This window comes from Cinclus cinclus, chromosome 7 (assembly GCF_963662255.1).
Source record: "Cinclus cinclus chromosome 7, bCinCin1.1, whole genome shotgun sequence".
NCBI classification, from domain to species: Eukaryota; Metazoa; Chordata; class Aves; order Passeriformes; family Cinclidae; genus Cinclus; species Cinclus cinclus.
This window is the reverse complement of record NC_085052.1, coordinates 3187784-3205784: the sequence shown is the minus strand read 5'-3', so window position 1 is coordinate 3205784 and position 18001 is coordinate 3187784. Positions and strand designations below refer to the sequence as shown.

Sequence of the window (18001 nt, the reverse complement as noted above, 5' to 3'; positions counted from 1 at the left end):
TAGATCTGATGGTAAACATCAAACCAGGAAGGCAGCTTTTGAAAATCCAGGCTCAGCTGATAGAACTCTTTTAAGTCAAGTTCAAAGTAAGTTTTGAAGATGAGATAGTGTGCTACACCTGAGTGTTTATGACATTCAGTAGAAGAAAGAGACAGCTCCACACTGCAGCATACTCTGGATACTCCCTCCTAACTCATCTCTGCTTTGTCTCCCCTTCTCCAAAATTAACAGAGCAAAATTAAAAGAGATAAGTAACTTACAGTGAGTTTAAAACAGCAGCAGTGTAGAATAAGCAATACATAACACAGAAAAGTCAAGGCAAAATCCACCCTTGTCCTGCTGATCACCATTTCACACTGGAACTCCACAAAAGCCCAACATATTTTGTTCAAACAGGCACAGCACAACTCCCCTGTGAGCTCTGTGCTTTCATCCACCACCAAATCTGATTTCACCTCGTTGGCATTCAAGTAATACTGCAAATTGTTGCCCTGCAGGTCACTATCCATCTCCTTAAGAGCAGCTGAACACTGGGAATCCTGAGGAGATGTTGAGATAGTTCTCCTAATACAACACTCTGTTCTGCATTTGCTGCTGATGGCAGAACTTGCACGAGCATTGGAGAATTATTGGAGTGTACACCAGAAAGTCAGAGCTTGTTCACCATCGCTTGATTTCTGTCATAAGTAACTTACACCATGTGAGCTGCAATAGAAAATGTTTCCTAAAAACTTTTTCTGCTGGAAAATTACTCTCAAAGGTAAAAGTCACCTGTGCTGAGACACTGCAACCACACCATGAATGAAGAAATGCAGCAAACCTACCTGCCCACACACCAAGGAAATAAAAGCTGTTACAACTATGTGCTCAAAACCGTAAGAACAACAACTCTTAAATTTTCCATAATTTCCTACAGGATGATAGTAAATACGTTTTAAATTGGGACTCACCAACTTGTTTTAGCAGAAATTAGGATAAGAGGAGGTGACTTGGTAATAAAAAAAAAATCTTATTTATGGGACTACACGTGACTATCATGTGAGTAACCAGAGGAGTGTGAATGTATTTTGAGCCTACAGAGAGGACAGGGAATCCAGCCCTGGATTTGGATCTCTTTATGCCTAAGTACTGAAAGAAACAAGTAAAAATTAGATATTCTACCCTGATCATCTATCAGGAGAATGTAAGCGCGCTCTTACCTTCACAAATTCTGTCCAGTCGCTGCCGCTTGACTTTGTGTTTATCCACAAGTGCCATTCTTGATGGGATTTTGCAACTTTCTGACTCAAAAAGCACAGCAGTCCCCCAGGAGCTCAGGAAAACTCAGAGGAATCGGCGTGCATACCGCCACTGTGGATCCTGCAGAGAAAGAAGAGGATTCGTAAGATTTGTTGACTTCCCAACCCTGGAAGTGCTCAAGGCCAGGGTGGATGGGGCTCAAGCCCTGGGGAAGTGGAAGGTGGAAGGAACGAGATGGGCTTTAAGGCCTCTTCCAGCCCAAATCAGTGTTGGATTTCCAGCACACCAGGTGAGATCTGCCTGTGCCCAACAGCAGAGCAGGCTTTGGAAAGGACAGCTCTGAGTTTGCACCCCACAAACCACACATCTGGCAACACACATCAGTCTCTTTATCCTCCCTGTGATTCAGAACACCAGCCTTGTACACAAAAACTGCCAAAGCACTGCATGGGCTTCCCAGTTGTATTCCTAACTGAAAAATCTATTCCTAGCAAATAAAATCCATAAGGTTATTTTGTAGGCTCACAGATGCTGAAGGATTCTTAGAGAGTATATAAAACAGGGAAAGTAGTTCTTGCTCTGCCAGTACTTAAAAAAACACTTTCATATTTAAACTTTGCCCTGTAAAGATCATCAATGGACCTTCATTTACAAGAAGACCTTGATGTATATTCCAGCTGTCACTGCAGCCTGTCCTTGCCCTCATACTTGAAGGGGCAACCTTAAACTTCAGGTGCCATTTCTAGTGCACACATTTTAACTCCACTGAGATAAAATGATCCACGAAGCCACGTGTGCATCTGACTGACAAGAAATGCTCTCCAAAGAGACAACAGCTAAAGGTTTTCAGCATTTTGGTGGCACAGAGAAAGACCTTCAGTGGATACTCTCAGGTCTGACATGTTTTGCTCCTACAGAGAGCCAAAGGTTTATTTAATCCTTGAACAGTGATCTGAGTTCAGCTGCAGCCTCTGAATGTGCTGTTATGGTACTTCAGGTTTGATTTTCTGATGTAAAACCCAGATGAGAGCTTTTCAAAGCAAGTTCCACAACAGCATTCATGAATCAAGACATGGAAGAAGAGACCTTATGCTAAAAACTGAATTCCAGCAATCCAACATAACACACTAATACTTCATGCAACTGCTGATTCAATATCCTCTTTTGTGTTTTAAGGTAAGGACAGATGACCCTGATAACAGCTACAAACCTTCCCAAGAAAGAAACCTGCTCAAGAAAGAGGTCTTTGCCCCCCACCAGCCATCCACCATTCACTGCAAGGCACCAAAAGAAAAAAATTAGTGTAAATCTGTGATTTCTAGAGGCAAAGCAAAGCACCACCACATTTTCAGAAGCTTTGCACAGAGAGGAGGGGAAGAGGAAAGCAAAAATGAGTGCAAGCACAGCAAGAAACCCTCTTCTGAGTGGCCATCTGTATCGCCGTGTAAAGTCCCAACCTCTCTGCCTACATACACTAGAGCGGTTTACAAGAACTTGAAAAAAATTCTGAAAAGCCAGAAGTAACTACAAACTTGGCATCATTCATTCAAACCGACCCCCATACACCTCCTCTCCAGCAGGTGAATTTTCACACTGCAGCATTTGCAAACAAAATTTTGGTCACAAACCAAAAAAAACCCAAAAAAACCAAAAAAACCCCAAACAAACAAACAAACAAACAAAAAAAACAACAACAAAAAAAAACAGCAAAAAAACCCATCCGGTTCACAAAATGCAGGACATGAGAGAAAACACCACACCAGAAAATCCAGGTTGATGTGCAGAAGCTCACCTTGGGCAATGGTTTTAACCTGGAGTTTTGCTTTCCCTTGTGCAGAGAAGCAATAGCAGCAGTTAACCCATCCTCTGGAGCATCCCTGCAGGTTCACGTAGCCCAGCCAGCAATTTCTACTTTGCATTTTATTCTTCTGCACCAGCACTGACTCTCCTAAAAACACTCCAATAACTTCCCAGAAAACCCAGTTAACCAGTGCAGTAGGCTGAGCAGGCGAGGGGTAAAGCCTCTAACAAAGCTGCTGCACTCTGGGATGACAATTTCATGGGGATTATTGTTATTATTATAAATGGTTATCAATTATGCATCGCATTGATAGTTAATTTCCAAAAGGAAAAGCCTCATGTCGGTACAGCTGAATTCCAACTAAGGGATGATCGGCGATTTCCTGGTAGTTAATGGCCAATTTCCCAGCAGCACAACTGCAGCATAATCACTGAGATTTATAGCAATAATTAATTGATTTTTTTTTTTAAACATAAGGATGCTAAAGAGCACGATTCCCACTCATATTAAAAATTAATGCAACATTCTAGAAGAGGCAGAAAACTTCCATTCCGGAGGCAGAAGCCTGGTGCAGTCAAAATATTTCATGCAACAAAAATTAAGCTGTTAGTGTAGCTAAAGCCCAAGTAGCTAATGGTATTTCCATGATCAACATTTACAGGCACACACATGATTTTTTACCTCTATTACATCTCATCCCACTTTGAGGGAGAAATACCAGGTTATTAAAAAAAAAAAAATCACATCGTAAGAGAAAAAGTTACCATTTTGTTCTGAAAACACTCAAATGGTTCATTATGTGGTGGCTGCAACTCCTTCCCCCTTTACTTCCCCAAACAAAACCAATTTGCAAAGTGTACTTAATTCTGACAGTGCATTTTCTGATGGGCAAATGCGTCCATTAAAGTCTTTTTTCCCCCAACCATCTTAATTCCCTGCATTACTCCCTGGAGGAAAACTTCCTACAAAAGAAACTAATAACAATCAGAGAAATTACTGCTCATCAGAGTCCCACACAGCTTAATGTAATGCCCATGAATGAGCTCCTTCCTAATGACATGAACTGCCCCATCTTTATCTGACAGGTGTCCATGGTGTCCAACCAGCGATAAAAGCCCAGCTAAAAAGATTTATTAAAAATGTGGCAGGAGCTGCTGAGCAGAATTTGGCAGGGATGGATAAAATGGGGAAAAGCAGATGTGTGGGACACAGAAACAAGAGGATATTCCCCAGCCTTTGCATGAGGCTGTAATTAAGAAAGCAGTTCTTCCATTTGTGGTATGGAAGTTGCAATTAGTTGTGCCCCCAACTTCAATCCATCCCCAATGGTTTCTACAGCCAACCCAATCTCAAAACAATCACAAAGCTAAATGTCTCCCACCACAAAATAAACACAATCAGGCTAGGCAGAACAAAAATCATGGTCAGCAATTAAAAGACAAGAAAACCTCATCGTCTAAGGAAATTTGAGAGGGAGAGGCAAACGCACAAAAATTGTACTTCATCCTCAGCGAGATTAGGAAACAAGTGAAGTGACTTACATACAGTAATTGCATGGCCATGTTAGCCTCCAACAGTGTCTTTCAAAATGTAAATTTTCTTGAAAACACTTGGACACAATGATAGTCCAGTAGCTATTTATTTATTTAAGGAAGGAATTTACTGAAATACAACACTTTAGGGAAAAAACCTCAATCCTGACGTAACACATTTAAATAGCTTCTAAATACTGCCTGTTAAAGAGCACAATCCATGAGCCAGAAAATGAGTGCAGAGAAAGCTGTATTAGGGCTTTTTTTTATCCTGACTTTCGATGGAAAATGGAAAGAAATAAAGGTGATCCTCCGAAATAAGATGCATGATTAGATAAAAGTAAAAGTAATTTTATGAAGAACATCCTGTCTTTTAAGCTCTTTCTCAAGCTGAACTTTTGTACCATCTTTTTATGGCACATGGAGGTAGGACAGGAGCACAAACATCAATCACAGAACCACAGAAGGGTTTGGTTTGGGAGAGACCTTAAAGATGAACCAGTTCCAACTCCCTGCCATGGGCAGGGACAGCTTCCACTATGCCAGGTTGCTCTGAGCCCTGTCCAACCTGGCCTTGGACATTTCCAGGCATCCATACCTTCTCTGGTCCTCTATCTTAGAGCATCCATCACAGGAACTGCCACCAGACCACCCAGCACATGGCAGGTGATTAAGAGATGCCCTTTCCAGTGCTCCAGACACAACATCTCACACATTCCCTGTCTGTGCACAGCCTTGGGAAAGCAGGATGGTGCTCCCTACACCCTGTTCTGTGACAAACCAACTGACTACATTTTCTACCCTCTATGAAATACGGCAGCAACAAAATGGACAGTCTCTACTATAGAGAACTACCAGCTCCACTAACTGCAAAAGGTCCCATTTCCAAACAGCAAAGGAAAAATTCCATCGTTCTCTCCTCACATCTACACTGGGTTTTCACATGTACAATTCCTACAAGTCCAAATGTTTTGATGGCACTGCTGGGTATTTCCTAGGCTCTCAGGAAAAGAGAGGCTTCTGGAGAAGGTTTTGTACTCATGATTACTGTAGAACATCAGTCCTCTCAGTTGGAAGCAGAGCAGGATGCCCAAGAAGAATTGCTGAAGTCAGTATCCTCTGATGCCATGGGCAGCTCTCCCTGGATCCTCCTTTGCGTAAAGGTCCAGTTTTTCAAAGCTTGATCCCACTCAAACTGAAATTTGAACGCAAGAACAGCCCTCGGAGCTGTGAACTGTTCCAGCCCTGCGTCAGCATCCCTGGCTGTTCACTACCCTGAGCTCTGGCCATGCCCATTGCTCAGCCTTTCAGCTGCCTGGGGAGGGCAGGAGGGGCTGGGAACAAGAGTTCTGTGTAAGAAAGGCAAGGCAGGGAGAAGAAAGCAGGAGACACGCAGAGATAATGACAGGGGAGGGAAGCGGACAAAGGAGAACACTTGGAGAACATTCTGTCATCCCTCCTCCCATCCAGCCCTAAGTGAGATGCCCTGCTCAGCCCCCATCACCTGCCTCTCCCTCCCAGACTGCAGGGGAGGAGGGAAGCACAGAAGGGAAGAGAAAGCACAGACTGGTCCTTCTGGGGATGGGTTTTGGGGATATTATCTTTTAAAGCACAATGAGACAACACAGGAAGCTCACAGTGTTAAAGACACCATTTAAACCTAATAGCCCAGTAGGAACCAAAAATAGATTAAACATTTATACAAATAGTGAGAACAAACATAGAATTTCAATAACCAAAATAGGTTGGGAGAGATATAAATCCCCTCACTTGGGAAGGGAAATCACAGAGTTTCTGTGGCCAGGGTTTGACTTCTCCTGCTCCACTAAACACTCAGCCACTGCATGTGAAATAGGAGGCTGGGGAGAAAAAAAGAAAAATAATAATTTTTTTTCTCTCTCTGTTTTTTATTTCTTTTTTGGTTGTTTTTTTGGGAAAAGTACCCTGGCTGTAAATTTGGCTAGGGCAGAGCCAATTTTCTTTGTGGTAAATGGTGTGGGGTGGTGGTTTGGCTTTGTGCTGGAAACAGGGTTTATAATCCAAGGATGTTTTTGTTGTTGCTGAGCAGTTCTTACACAGAGTCAAGGCCTCTGCTTCTTGTACTGCCCTACCAGTGAGGAGACACAAGGAGTTGGGAAGGGACTCAGCCAGGACAGCTGATCCCAGCTGACCCAGGGATGTCCCAGACCAAGTGCTGTCATGCTCAGCATGTAGAGTGGGGGAGAGGAAGGAGGAGGGGGATGTCTGGAGTGTTGGTGCTTGTCTTCCCAAGTCACTGCTGTGCATGATGCAGCCCTGCTTTCCTGGCATGACTGAACTCCTGCCTGCCTGCCCATGGGAAGTCAGGAGTGAATTCCCTGTTTTGCTTTGCTTGCATGCAGGGCTTTTCCTTTTCCTGCTGAAGTGCCTTCATCACAACCACGAGTTTTCTCACTCTTATGCTTCTGATTCTCTCTCCCATCCCTCGGGAGGGAGTGAATGACTGCACGGGACTGAGCTGCTGGCTGGGATTAAACCTCAACACCCTCCCAGCAGTCTGCATCCCCCCCGGACCATCATCACCCTCAAAACAGTGAGGGCAGGACTCTTGCTACAAAGCCATTATTAATTAGGTTTAATGTTTTTGGCAGTTATTATCATGATTTACTGCCGTGGAGTGTTTGGTGATGTTCTGTGTTAAGGCTTCTCTGTGGGAATGCCTGGAGGCTGCTGGGAGTGGCAGGAAGAATTATTTGTCCAGCTTCTTTTCCAGCTCAGAAACCTAACAACCAAAACCTCACCCTTCAACTGCCTGCCTGATGTGTTCCCCTGAAACCTGCTGGGGAAGGTGCACTCCCTGGATGCAGGGAAAGCAGGGAGGGAGCAGGTTAAATGTGTTCACAGAGAGCCAGCACTCCCACGTGAGCACCTGCTGCTGGCACACAAAAGGCTCTTCCACTCCTCATCACACAGAAAAGGTGAATAACACCCTGTACGAGTCTTGTGCTGAAGAAGTGGTAACAATTTTGAGGGACTTGCTATTATATGAGTGAACAAAATGTACCATAATGGCATATGAGCCTGCACATCTGCTGCTAAATTAAACATGCTACATAATGATGCAGACCACATCTTAAAACACTATGCAACGAGATACAGACCCTGCCAAAATAATGAGGCTTCAAAAATGACACAGAGAGCCTGATCCTGTATCCGTTACAGACCCTGAAAGTCACAGTGATTATTCCTTAGCAGTTCTGCTCCATCAAAGCTACTTGTTGACTCAGGAAAAGAAGAATCACAATTATATATAGGTGTCCTTCAAAGGGTAAAAAGACATATGAGTTTGTATAATTTTTCTTCCTCTCCACCTTAATGATGTGCAAAGTACAAGAAAGGTTTTTGTTTGGAGCTGGATTTTTAGAAAACTTTCTGTAAGAACTGTGTGTCAGGCTATAAATTCGAGACTGGGTTCTCAGCAGCCAGACAGATATTATGAAGACCAATTGAAATGACAATATTCAATATTGTACCACAATAGCCACGGTACAAAAAAGAGAGGAGTGAGACATCCTTTTTATTTTCAGCTTCTTTTACCAATTTCAATTTTCAATATTAGTGATTTGCTCTTGACTTTGAGAAAAGAAGATACAGACAATGCTCCCTTGCCAGGTAGTAACAGCCCTCCACAGATCTTCTGTGAGCTTTCAAGTAAAACTAGGAAATACCAGAACTTGCACTCCTTTCATTCCTAAAGCTGAAACACAAACAAACAACCCCAACAGACAGCAAGAAAATTGCTTTAAAGAAAATAACTGTCATCTCTCTTTCTGGCACCAGAAATGAAGCAGGTCGATGCTCTGCTTACCCTGAACCAACAGCCTTCAGAAGCTGGTGGTGGGCAAAACAATAACCAGGAGCTGAACCCCAATTATCCACTTAGCTTTCAGAGTGCCTAATCTATTTGCTAATTAATCATGGGCCTCCTTCAACCTCTCTTATCTTGTTTTTCTAAGTATCTGACGCTGATAGCATACACACCAATCTTGCTGAAGCACGTAAATGGCTGGAAAACTACCCTGAAGTTTTCAAATGAAACAAGAGGAAAAGACACATAAATAATTTTACATTCTCTGGGGGTCCCTGCCATGCTGGAAAATAAAACCTCACTCTACATTTTACCAGAATTCCTTAAATTACAAATTACTGACTTGCACTAATCACAAAGATCAATGCTGGAGAAGGGTGAACCTTCACTGTTTGCACATCTGGATAAGCAAAAGCTCTTCTCTACTCAAGCCATTAATTACTCCCACACCAAAATCGGCACAGCAGATTAGAAATCCTGAGAAAAATGAGTATTTGCTGGTTTGTTGGATGAGTTATGCAGTTACTTGTCCATTAGAGGGCATTTTATACTGTGGAGTGAAGCACCGACAGCTTGGGAACAGCATCACTAACCCCATCTGGAGCTGCTGGAGAACAGTTTCTGTCGACTCTCATTTAGTAATTGCCACTTTTCAACCTTTCCATATGCTGCATATAGATGAGCAAGCAAGAGCAAGGACATGAGGAAAATAAGATGAAATAGCTATGAAAAAAGTCCTTCTTAAATAAACCCTTTGGTGTTCAGCTATTGCTGCTTCCAAGGTTTGGTTTTGTTCCGTTCACTTCTCACCCCCCCAGCTATAACACAGCAAACTTAATCTTTTTCACTCTCACAAACAGCACTTTATGTTTTAAATTTTGAACATGATTAACTGAGAACAACCGCAAATTGTGCCATGGCATCATTATCCATCTCTGGAGCTAGACAGGAGAGCTCATTCATCTCTAGGGCTGAACAAAGGCAAATCCAGCTCCCTCAGTGCCAGGAGGCAGGACATGGCCACTTACCTTCAGATGTCTCCTTCTGGTTACTACTAATACTGCTAAATATGAACTGTAAAACGCCTTCAGCTTCTGCTGGCTAGGGAACCACACAAAGCCACCCACGCCCCTGCTCCAGTGGTTTTCCTCTCCCCATATAAATGCAAATCAAATCAGGAAAGAGGCAAGATATCTCTCTATACATCTCCAAATATACGTATGTTTGTAATCAGGGTGGCCAAACTTCCTCAGTATGAACTGCATACCAAAATCTCCATGGGGCCAAGAGCCACATCCTCCCAACCTCTGTGCCCCCCTCCTGCCACACACATCCCATGCCCCTGTGAATCCCCGTGTTTCTCCCATCCCCATGACTCTGTGCTGCTGATCCCCCAAGCCCACGTCCCGCCATGACCCCAGGGTTTGCAGAGGCATCACAGCAGCACCCAGAGCTCCTGCCTTACAGGATGTGGCAGAACATCTGCATGTAGCAAACACTCCTGCAATACTCACAAGTTACTCCTGAATTCCTCCTCAACAGAAAGTTCAAAACAGCAAGAGCAGCAACACAAACCCAAACCAGCCCAGGAACATTCCATTGGGAGCCCAAGCCAACAACCAGGACCACTTGTCTTTCAGACTCTTGCAAGTCCTTGGCTCTGTATCACTACTCCTAATTAAAATAAATAATGAAATAAGGATGAGGACATCCTTATAGGCAAAGCCATGGCATACTCAGTGTCCTGAGCTGTAACCAGGTGCTGCTGCATTGCATTATGTGACAAGGACATAATGGCACCAACATCCAGCCCTACAGGTGTACAGGACAAACAGCTGGAGTGTGTCTCCAAGTCTGGAATTCTATCCTTCACTCCTCATTTCTTAATTCTTCCATAATCAGGATTGGACAATTAAATCTTGCATGGATACTCACATAGGCTGGGAAAAAAATCACACCAGGCCACTTCTTCAAATCCCAGTTGAGTGTCAGAGGAGGAACCTTAAGCCCTGCAGGAGATCCCACTATTCACCCAGAGAAAGGGCCTCTCTTACCTGAAGGGCAAAGCCACTCCTGCCCCAGCAAACCAGCAGACTCAGCTTTCCTCCAGCACACTGAACTCCCCCACACATGGCACAAATTCAATCTTTTTTGAATCCCTGTCCTGGGATCTATGCCTGGACTAGAAATAGTGAAAGGCAGCAGTGACACTATTCTGTCTCCAGGAAATCTGTGGAATTATAGTTTGCCCTTATCTTAGTTCTTATATTTACAAGCCACTCTTACATAAAAAGCACTCATCTGCATTGACTTATTTAGCAACATGAAATAAAATAGCCTGAAGCTATTCATGTTGCTTAATGTACTTTTTCTTAAATGTAGATGATGCTCTGTGTAAAGGAATATTCAAAGGGGAAAACTGTGTTTTGTTTGTAACACCTATTACTATCACTGAAGAAAATATGTTCTAACAAGTCTCGGAAGGGGGAAACACATGTAATACCTTTAACAGCTCAGCTAATTCATCTTCTGCTGCCCAACTGCTGGCAAAATCTCAAATGGAAATGCTCAGAATGGAAACATGGAAAAACCCCTTTCTTGTGGTCTGAGACCTGTTCCTACTATACAATCTCTTTCCATCGGAGTGAGTCCTGTTTGTTTTCAGCACACAGCAGCTTTACTCCACAAAAAAAAAAAAAAGAGAGTTCAAGAGTTCAAGGCTACGTCTCCATTCAGGCGTACACCCACAATGAGAACTGGGCTCTCCGGCCGGCGCTGGAGGCATTCCTCTCCCTCCACCTACCCACAAAAGGGCCTTGTCTGAGGGAAATGAGAAAGGAAGGAAGGGGCAGGATGTACAGAACGGCACAGAGGAGAAGAGCCCAGCCAGGTGTTGGGGCATCAGGCACCAAGGAGGGCTTGGATCATGAAATGGCTCAGCAATGAGGATGAAGGGTGGCTTCTGGAGTAACCAGGGGTCTGGGGAGCCCCCAGCGATCTGCCATGCTCCAGACAATACTGAGCTCCACGGGGTCAGGCACAGGCAGGATGGAAATGTGTGAGTGTTTCCATGAAGTCCCGTGGGAAAGAGCTCGGGTCGGGATGCGGGGCGGCTCCGGGACGGCTCAGCTGTGGAACGCTGCCTCCTCCCTGCTCCTCCCATCCCTCCATCCCTCCATCCCTCCATCTCTCCATCCCCACCTCTCCCTCACTGCCCTTCCAGCATTGCCCACACTGAGTCAAAGGAGAGAGAAGGAGGGAGCCAAGTGAGTGGAGATAGGTTTAGGTAACAGCCATAAATAAGAAGAAATAATTATCCCACTACCAACCTTTAGTCAAGAGTATCCTCTGCAAACACCAGGTTTGCCTAATCTACATGTTTTTATTCCAAGCCTTGCCAGCTCTCTGTAGCAGGGCAATTTTGGGATTTAACAACACTCAGGTTACTGACCTAAATTTATACAGGCTCATCTGGAGCCATAACGGTCCATTGTGTGCCCAGGCCTGCTCAGGACGCCTTAATACACAGATTATTGATGCAATGAAGTGTGACGGCTCCTATAGAGCTGTTAGGGTTTATTGTAGCAACACCTACTCGGGGTCCCTTTAATGCGCAGATCGGTGACACAATAGACAGAAACGCCACGACTTGGGGATGCATTATCCCATGGATCACTGGCCTGACAGCAATGGCTCCAGCCTCCTGCCTCAGTGCTGCCAGCAGCAAACACGCCAAAACCTCACGTTCCCGAATCCTGGGGAAGCTGGGATGGATGGCAGAGACCTGGCAATGCAGGGACAGTGCCCCCCCCTTACCCACCCAAACCTCTGAGAGGTGACGTTTGCAGAAAGCAATTTGCTACTGAAAAATAAGGGTTTATAATGAAAGCCCTGGTAGGATCAAACTTTTAGCAAGAACAGCCACGGGCCTGCATTATAGATCAAGGCTAAACATCCTGTCTGAGAAATACATGGAAATTAGCCAGAAAAAAATCAGCGTCCAATTTTCAGCATTAAAAAAAAAAGGAAAACATTTTATGTTCCAAGAGAATGCAACAAAAGCAAGTGCAAAAGGAAAGTGCATAAATATCTGTATTCCTCTCTTCTCTGACTCTTAAAGAACAAATATAATCTTACGAGGCTGAGAGCTAAGCACTGTTTAAATAAAGTCACTTGTGCAGGGAGACCTGGGGCTGAGGAAAGGAAAATTAAGACATCACCACAAACCAAGTGTTTGCACCCTCCTCACAAACATCAGTGAACAGTTCAAAAAGCTGCAGCTGGCTTTGCACTAGCGCCTGCATCTTCCCCACCATTTACCAGAAGCTTTTTTTAACATCAGTGACACTTCACATTCAAAACTGCAGTTAAAAATAGACCCTTGGTCCTCCCCTTTTAACCCTGCAAATTCCCTCCCCTCCTCTCCACCTCCCCGCACACCCCTGGTCTCTCCTTCCCCTCCTGCCCTGTTGTCAGCCACGGGGTGATGGAGGGGTGAAGGGGGCCCTGCCCAGCTGCAAGTCACAGAATGATGGAATTACAGAACAGTTTGGGTTGGAAGGGACCTTACACACTGTCTAGTTCCAAACCCCTTCCACTAGACCAGCTTGCTCCAAGCCCATCCAACCTGCCTTTGAACACTTCCAGGGTCCTCCCACTGCTCCCCAGGACCTCATCCTGCTCTGGGAGCATCCCTCTCTCATTTCATCCCAAAGCTGGTAGCTTTATTTACAGCAATGAAGGCAATGGCTCTATTCTTGGTTTCCCCTCCCACCTGCTTTTGCAGATAATGTGAGTCTAAGGCTTTAAAAAACAAAGCACCCAACACTAATGTTTTCTCTCTGGCCTTAAACCCTGCAATCAGCAGATCAAATGTGAGTGTAGAGAATGAAACTCCTTTGTTATCCATAGCTACTTAAACACTGGACCTTCAAAACCTCCTCAGAAAACAGGCCTGGGGAATGGCTGCTCCTACAAGGAGCCCAGCAACAGAGAGACTCAAAAATCAATATCCTTCACCCAACTTATCAAATTTACCGAGGACATTTATACAGTATAATTAAATAGAAAAGAGATACAAATACAAAAGAGTATTTGCACGGCACTGAATAGCAATTGCATTATCTCTGGGACAGAGGACACTTTGACAAAAAGGAGGAAAAACACCATATATCAACTGAAGAAGCTGCAAGGAGCACGGGGAAGGTCTTTGCTCTCATAGCTCACGGGGAATGTACAGCACTTAAGTAGAGACAGCCACAAAATATACATCAGCACGTACACCTAAGGCACTTCTGCAGGTCCTGCTCAGTCAGCCAAAACGACGCTGTCAGAATTACGCTGGTGATGGATATGGTCCAGAACACTCAGTTGCCTCTCAGACTCATGTAGGGTCTCCAGCACATGTTGGGGCACTTCCCCTCTCAGTGGTGTGGAAGCAAAGCAGACACTATTATGTTGCTTTTCAGCATATGAATGCACCAAGTAAAATCGATTTTGCCCAGTAATCCACTTGGTAAGTCAGGGATGCTTTCCACAACCAGCAGCCACCTCTGTAGACTGGCAAGATAAAATCTCTGCAAGGTTAAACCTGGGAAAGGCTGACTGCCAGTGCAAGGCAAGCTAAAACACTGTGGAAAAGGCAAACTAGATTATCTGGCTATTTGTTAAACAATTTTTCTCACAAGGCTTGTGTTACAAGCTTTCTGCGAGTGCTCCTCACTTTCAGGTAGAGGCAGCTCTGGCTCCTCACTCCAAGTCCCTCCAGGCAGCACACTGCTGTGGATGGGACATCTCTCTTGCCATGGTGACCCTAAAATTCAGAACAGCCCAGTGTGGTGCTGGACACACGCTCAGTGCTGGGGAACAAAAGGCAGGTGTGTTTGTAATTGCAGATTTGCTTATACCTCAGCCTCAAAGGTGTCATCTTCAGGGTTGCCTTCAACAATTAGGCATTGCCCAATTACAGCGACCAGTAAAACCCAACAAACAAGATAGGCAGGATCCCTGCACGCTGCTCCCCCAGCACCAGGTGACATGAGGGGAATCCCAACCATCCCCTTCCCAATATCCTCATGGGGATGGTTGAGCATCAGGTTAAAGGCTTCTTTGTTGCCTCTCTTGGGTCTTCATTCTTCAACGTGAATCACACTCCACTCTATTTTGAGAATCCTTTATTAAAAGTGCCTGTGAGTCATTTTCTCTAAACTTGTAACTCTAAAAATGGTAATGTTTGGGTAGTAGTCAGGAATTTTTAAGAATTTGCATTCTTCTCTTGATTTAACAGGAAAAGGAGGGTAACCTGACTCCCAGAGGGCTTGTTTCCCCTTGTCCTGCACAGAAATGCTGCTCTTGGATGGAATCACAACTCTTGAAATAAAACTTCTGAACATCTTTCCCCAAGTACAAACAAAGAATACTGAAAAAACAAATAAAAAACAAAGTATCTCTTCAGAGAAAGACAAAAAACCCAACAAGAGACAACCTGAGTATCAACTTATGTTCAGTATGCTATTAAAAAAGTCTTTAAAGGTAAATCTATGAACTTTGGATTAATGTATATGCCTCTGCAGATGCAAAACACAATAACTGAAATCATCAATGCTAATTATTCATACCTCTAATGTCCCCCACATGAAAGGTAAAGAAGACCCAAAAAGATTAGGAGGAAATTATTCCCTGGGAGGGTGGGCAGGCCCTGGCACAGGGTGCCCAGATCAGCTGTGGCTGCCCCTGGATCCCTGGCAGTGCCCAAGGCCAGGTTGGACATTGGGGATGGAGCACCTGGGACAGTGGGAGGTGTCCCTGCCATGGCAGGGGTGGCACTGGATGGGATTTAAGTTTCTACTTCCAACCCAATGTAGGATTCTGGGATTTGCTTTCTGAGTCCAGGTCAAGTTTTGGACTATGCAGCACAGCAAATAAACCAGTCCACAAGCACCACACAGGGCTTTTTTCATCCCAGACACAGAGACACCTCATCCTGCTTGATGACATCCCATGAGACACTACTGCCATGTCAACTTTGGAAAAAGGCTCTTCACCAAAAGGGAAAGGTCTCCAAAGAATTGATGGCACATGCACCAGTCAGCCTTCACATTTCCCTCCTCCATTACCTCAGTGCAGAGCTTGCTCCCATGGTCTCCAGGCAGGACTGGCAGAAGAACAAGGCTCTGGCCAGGAAATCCACCAGAGAAATCACTTGTAAATGTCTCCTGGATGAACTATGTATCTCTGATATTCCTGGGCACAGCAAGTCACGGCCAGACTTGCATGTTCCTTGGCCCATGTCAGGAATGAGAGCTTAACTGCTCTTCCCACCACACCACATTCCAAACTGCTTCAATTCCCGCAGAGATCCCTGCCCATCACCATCCACAGGTGATGTGGGAGGCAGGAAGACACCATGGCAAAAAAGCAACATCAATGTGATCTCCAAGCAGAGTAGACTGGGATGGAGCTGAATTCCTTTTGATTCCCTTGGGCAGGACCAAGACCCATGAGGCAGAGAGGAGAAGGCACCAGCAGGTCCTGGGATGGCTCCACAGATGAAAGACTCAGCTCCAGCACTGCCATGCTTTTACTTTTTGAGCTTGGAGGTGATTCTAAGATCCCATTCATGCTGCTTAACCACCACAAGCAGGGATAAGGGTGATAGACTTACTGCTCCAGCAATGGGGTTTCAAATCCAACCTGTGTGAGGAATGCTAGGGAAAATATCATAAAGGGAAACTCACTTCCTCCAGCTGCCTGATAGAGCCCATCACAGGAAACATCTGCCATCCTCCACAGAGGACAAAAATCAGGAGGAAGTGGTTGGTCCATCCAGAGAAAAGAAAGTCAGAAATACTAAAATGCACACAGGTCCTGCCCAAGGTAGGAGATCCACTTCTGCAGGCAGGTATCAGCAAAACAGGTTAAATAAGGAGTTTTATAGACTGCCTAGCACGAAAACAGCAGCAGCCCACTTGATGAGGTCAGGGACTAGAGTGGCCTATGGTACTTGTAAGAGAAAACATCTGTTTGTGTTAAAAGGTCAGCAGGAAATGAACACTATTTACTTTGTCCTTAGTGGTTGGGCCACTGCTCCTCGAAAGAGGGCCACACATGGCTCAGCTGAGCACCGTCCCCTCCACAACCACCCACCTTCAAGTCCCCTTGGTGCACCCAGGAACCCTCCGAGCAGCCCTCAGGAGGGGGATGAGGGTGTCCTGGAACCTTCCTCCCTCCTCGTGGGACACAAAAGTCCTCACACCGGCTCAGGAACAAGCCGCTAAAATAAATCCATCAACATAAAAGCGAAAAAAACAAGAAGTTTCTTCTGAAAAACAGGAAGCCTGAGGTACATAGCGTCTTAAAATAGTGCCCGCTTGATTTGTTGACAAAACAGGGGTCCCAAGGGATCGTGCCTTTCTGTAGCTTTTTATTTTTCCTGCGGAGTGCCGGGCTCACCTCGGTGGCTGCCCGGGGCTGTCCTGCCCTGGGCTGGGGCTGGCACCGCTCCCTGTGCCCGCCCGGGAGGCTGATGGCCACGGGCCTGGCCGCGCTTCCCGTGCACGGCACGGGGCTCCCACAGGAAACCCCGACGGAAAACACCCCTGCTGCGACCCAGGGCTCGCTCCCAGAGGCTGAGAGAGTGCTTAAGGCTGGCACCCCCTCGTTAAAACTCAGTCCCAAGTTTTAAGTGCGTAGGAAGTTGGTTTCAGACTTTCCCTCTCTTGATCTTCAGGTGTAGAAGAGTGCATTGTCAGCCAGGCAGAATGAGCTGCTGGCACCTCAGGACAAGCTTAAAATCGTAAGGTCTGATCCTGAGCCCTAAGCCAACAAAAATTCCTGAACAAGGAATTTCAGGATGGCATCTTCTGCAGGAGGGAGGGAATTTTACGTTTCGGCATTCAGTCAAGGTGTGATACTCTCCCATTCCTCAGGAACTCCCCAGTCTGGGTTCTGCCTTTCCCTCCCCACAGTCACAAAATCATAGAGGGGTTTGGTTTCAAAAAGTCTTTCAAGATAATGCAGCTCCACTCTTCCACAATCCCAGGTTGCTCCAAGCCCCGTCCAACCTGACTTTGGACACTTCCAGGGATCCAGGGGCAGCCACAGCTGCTCTGGGCACCCTGTGCCAGGGCCTCACCACCCCCACAGGGAACAATTCCTTCCCAACATCTAACCTACATCTCCCCTTTTTTAGTTTAGTACCATTCCCCCTTGTCCTATCCTGATTCAGTCTGCAGAGATGGAAAGCAGCACCATTTTTATGGTCTTAACTTAAAACAAATCCAAACCACATTAAAGCAAGAACAACACTCCCAGATGACCTAATGTAGACTAAAAGGACAGTACTGGAAAGCAGGATGAGATATCATCCCTTTCCACATCCCCTGGCCCATAGACCAAGACTGCCTGTGAACCCTGCCTGCCTTCTCCTTACACACCACACCAGACACGAAGGGGCCCCTATCGTGAATAGCCAATTATCGGCCCACATTAAATTATTTCTCAAATTAAGATTTGTGGGTTTTTCCCTCTCCTAACAATACGCCTTTGAGAGCAGCATTGCAAACACACTGGAGCAGGAGCAGC

At 45.3% G+C, this 18001-nt stretch overlaps 1 protein-coding gene across 1 annotated transcript in view; it reads right to left on the bottom strand.

Annotated features, from left to right (window-relative positions):
- CTBP2 (C-terminal binding protein 2) overlaps window positions 1-16069 on the bottom strand; it is a 70485-nt gene extending 54416 nt beyond the window's left edge. Inside the window, exons 1-2 of the mRNA XM_062496266.1 lie at window positions 15535-16069; window positions 1200-1359 (exon numbers count right to left, since the gene is read on the bottom strand). Of these exons, the coding sequence (XP_062352250.1) occupies window positions 1200-1257 (58 nt within the window). The 5' untranslated portion in view covers window positions 1258-1359; window positions 15535-16069. The remainder of the gene's footprint in view (window positions 1-1199; window positions 1360-15534) is intronic.
- Window positions 16070-18001: the final 1932 nt, after the last annotated feature.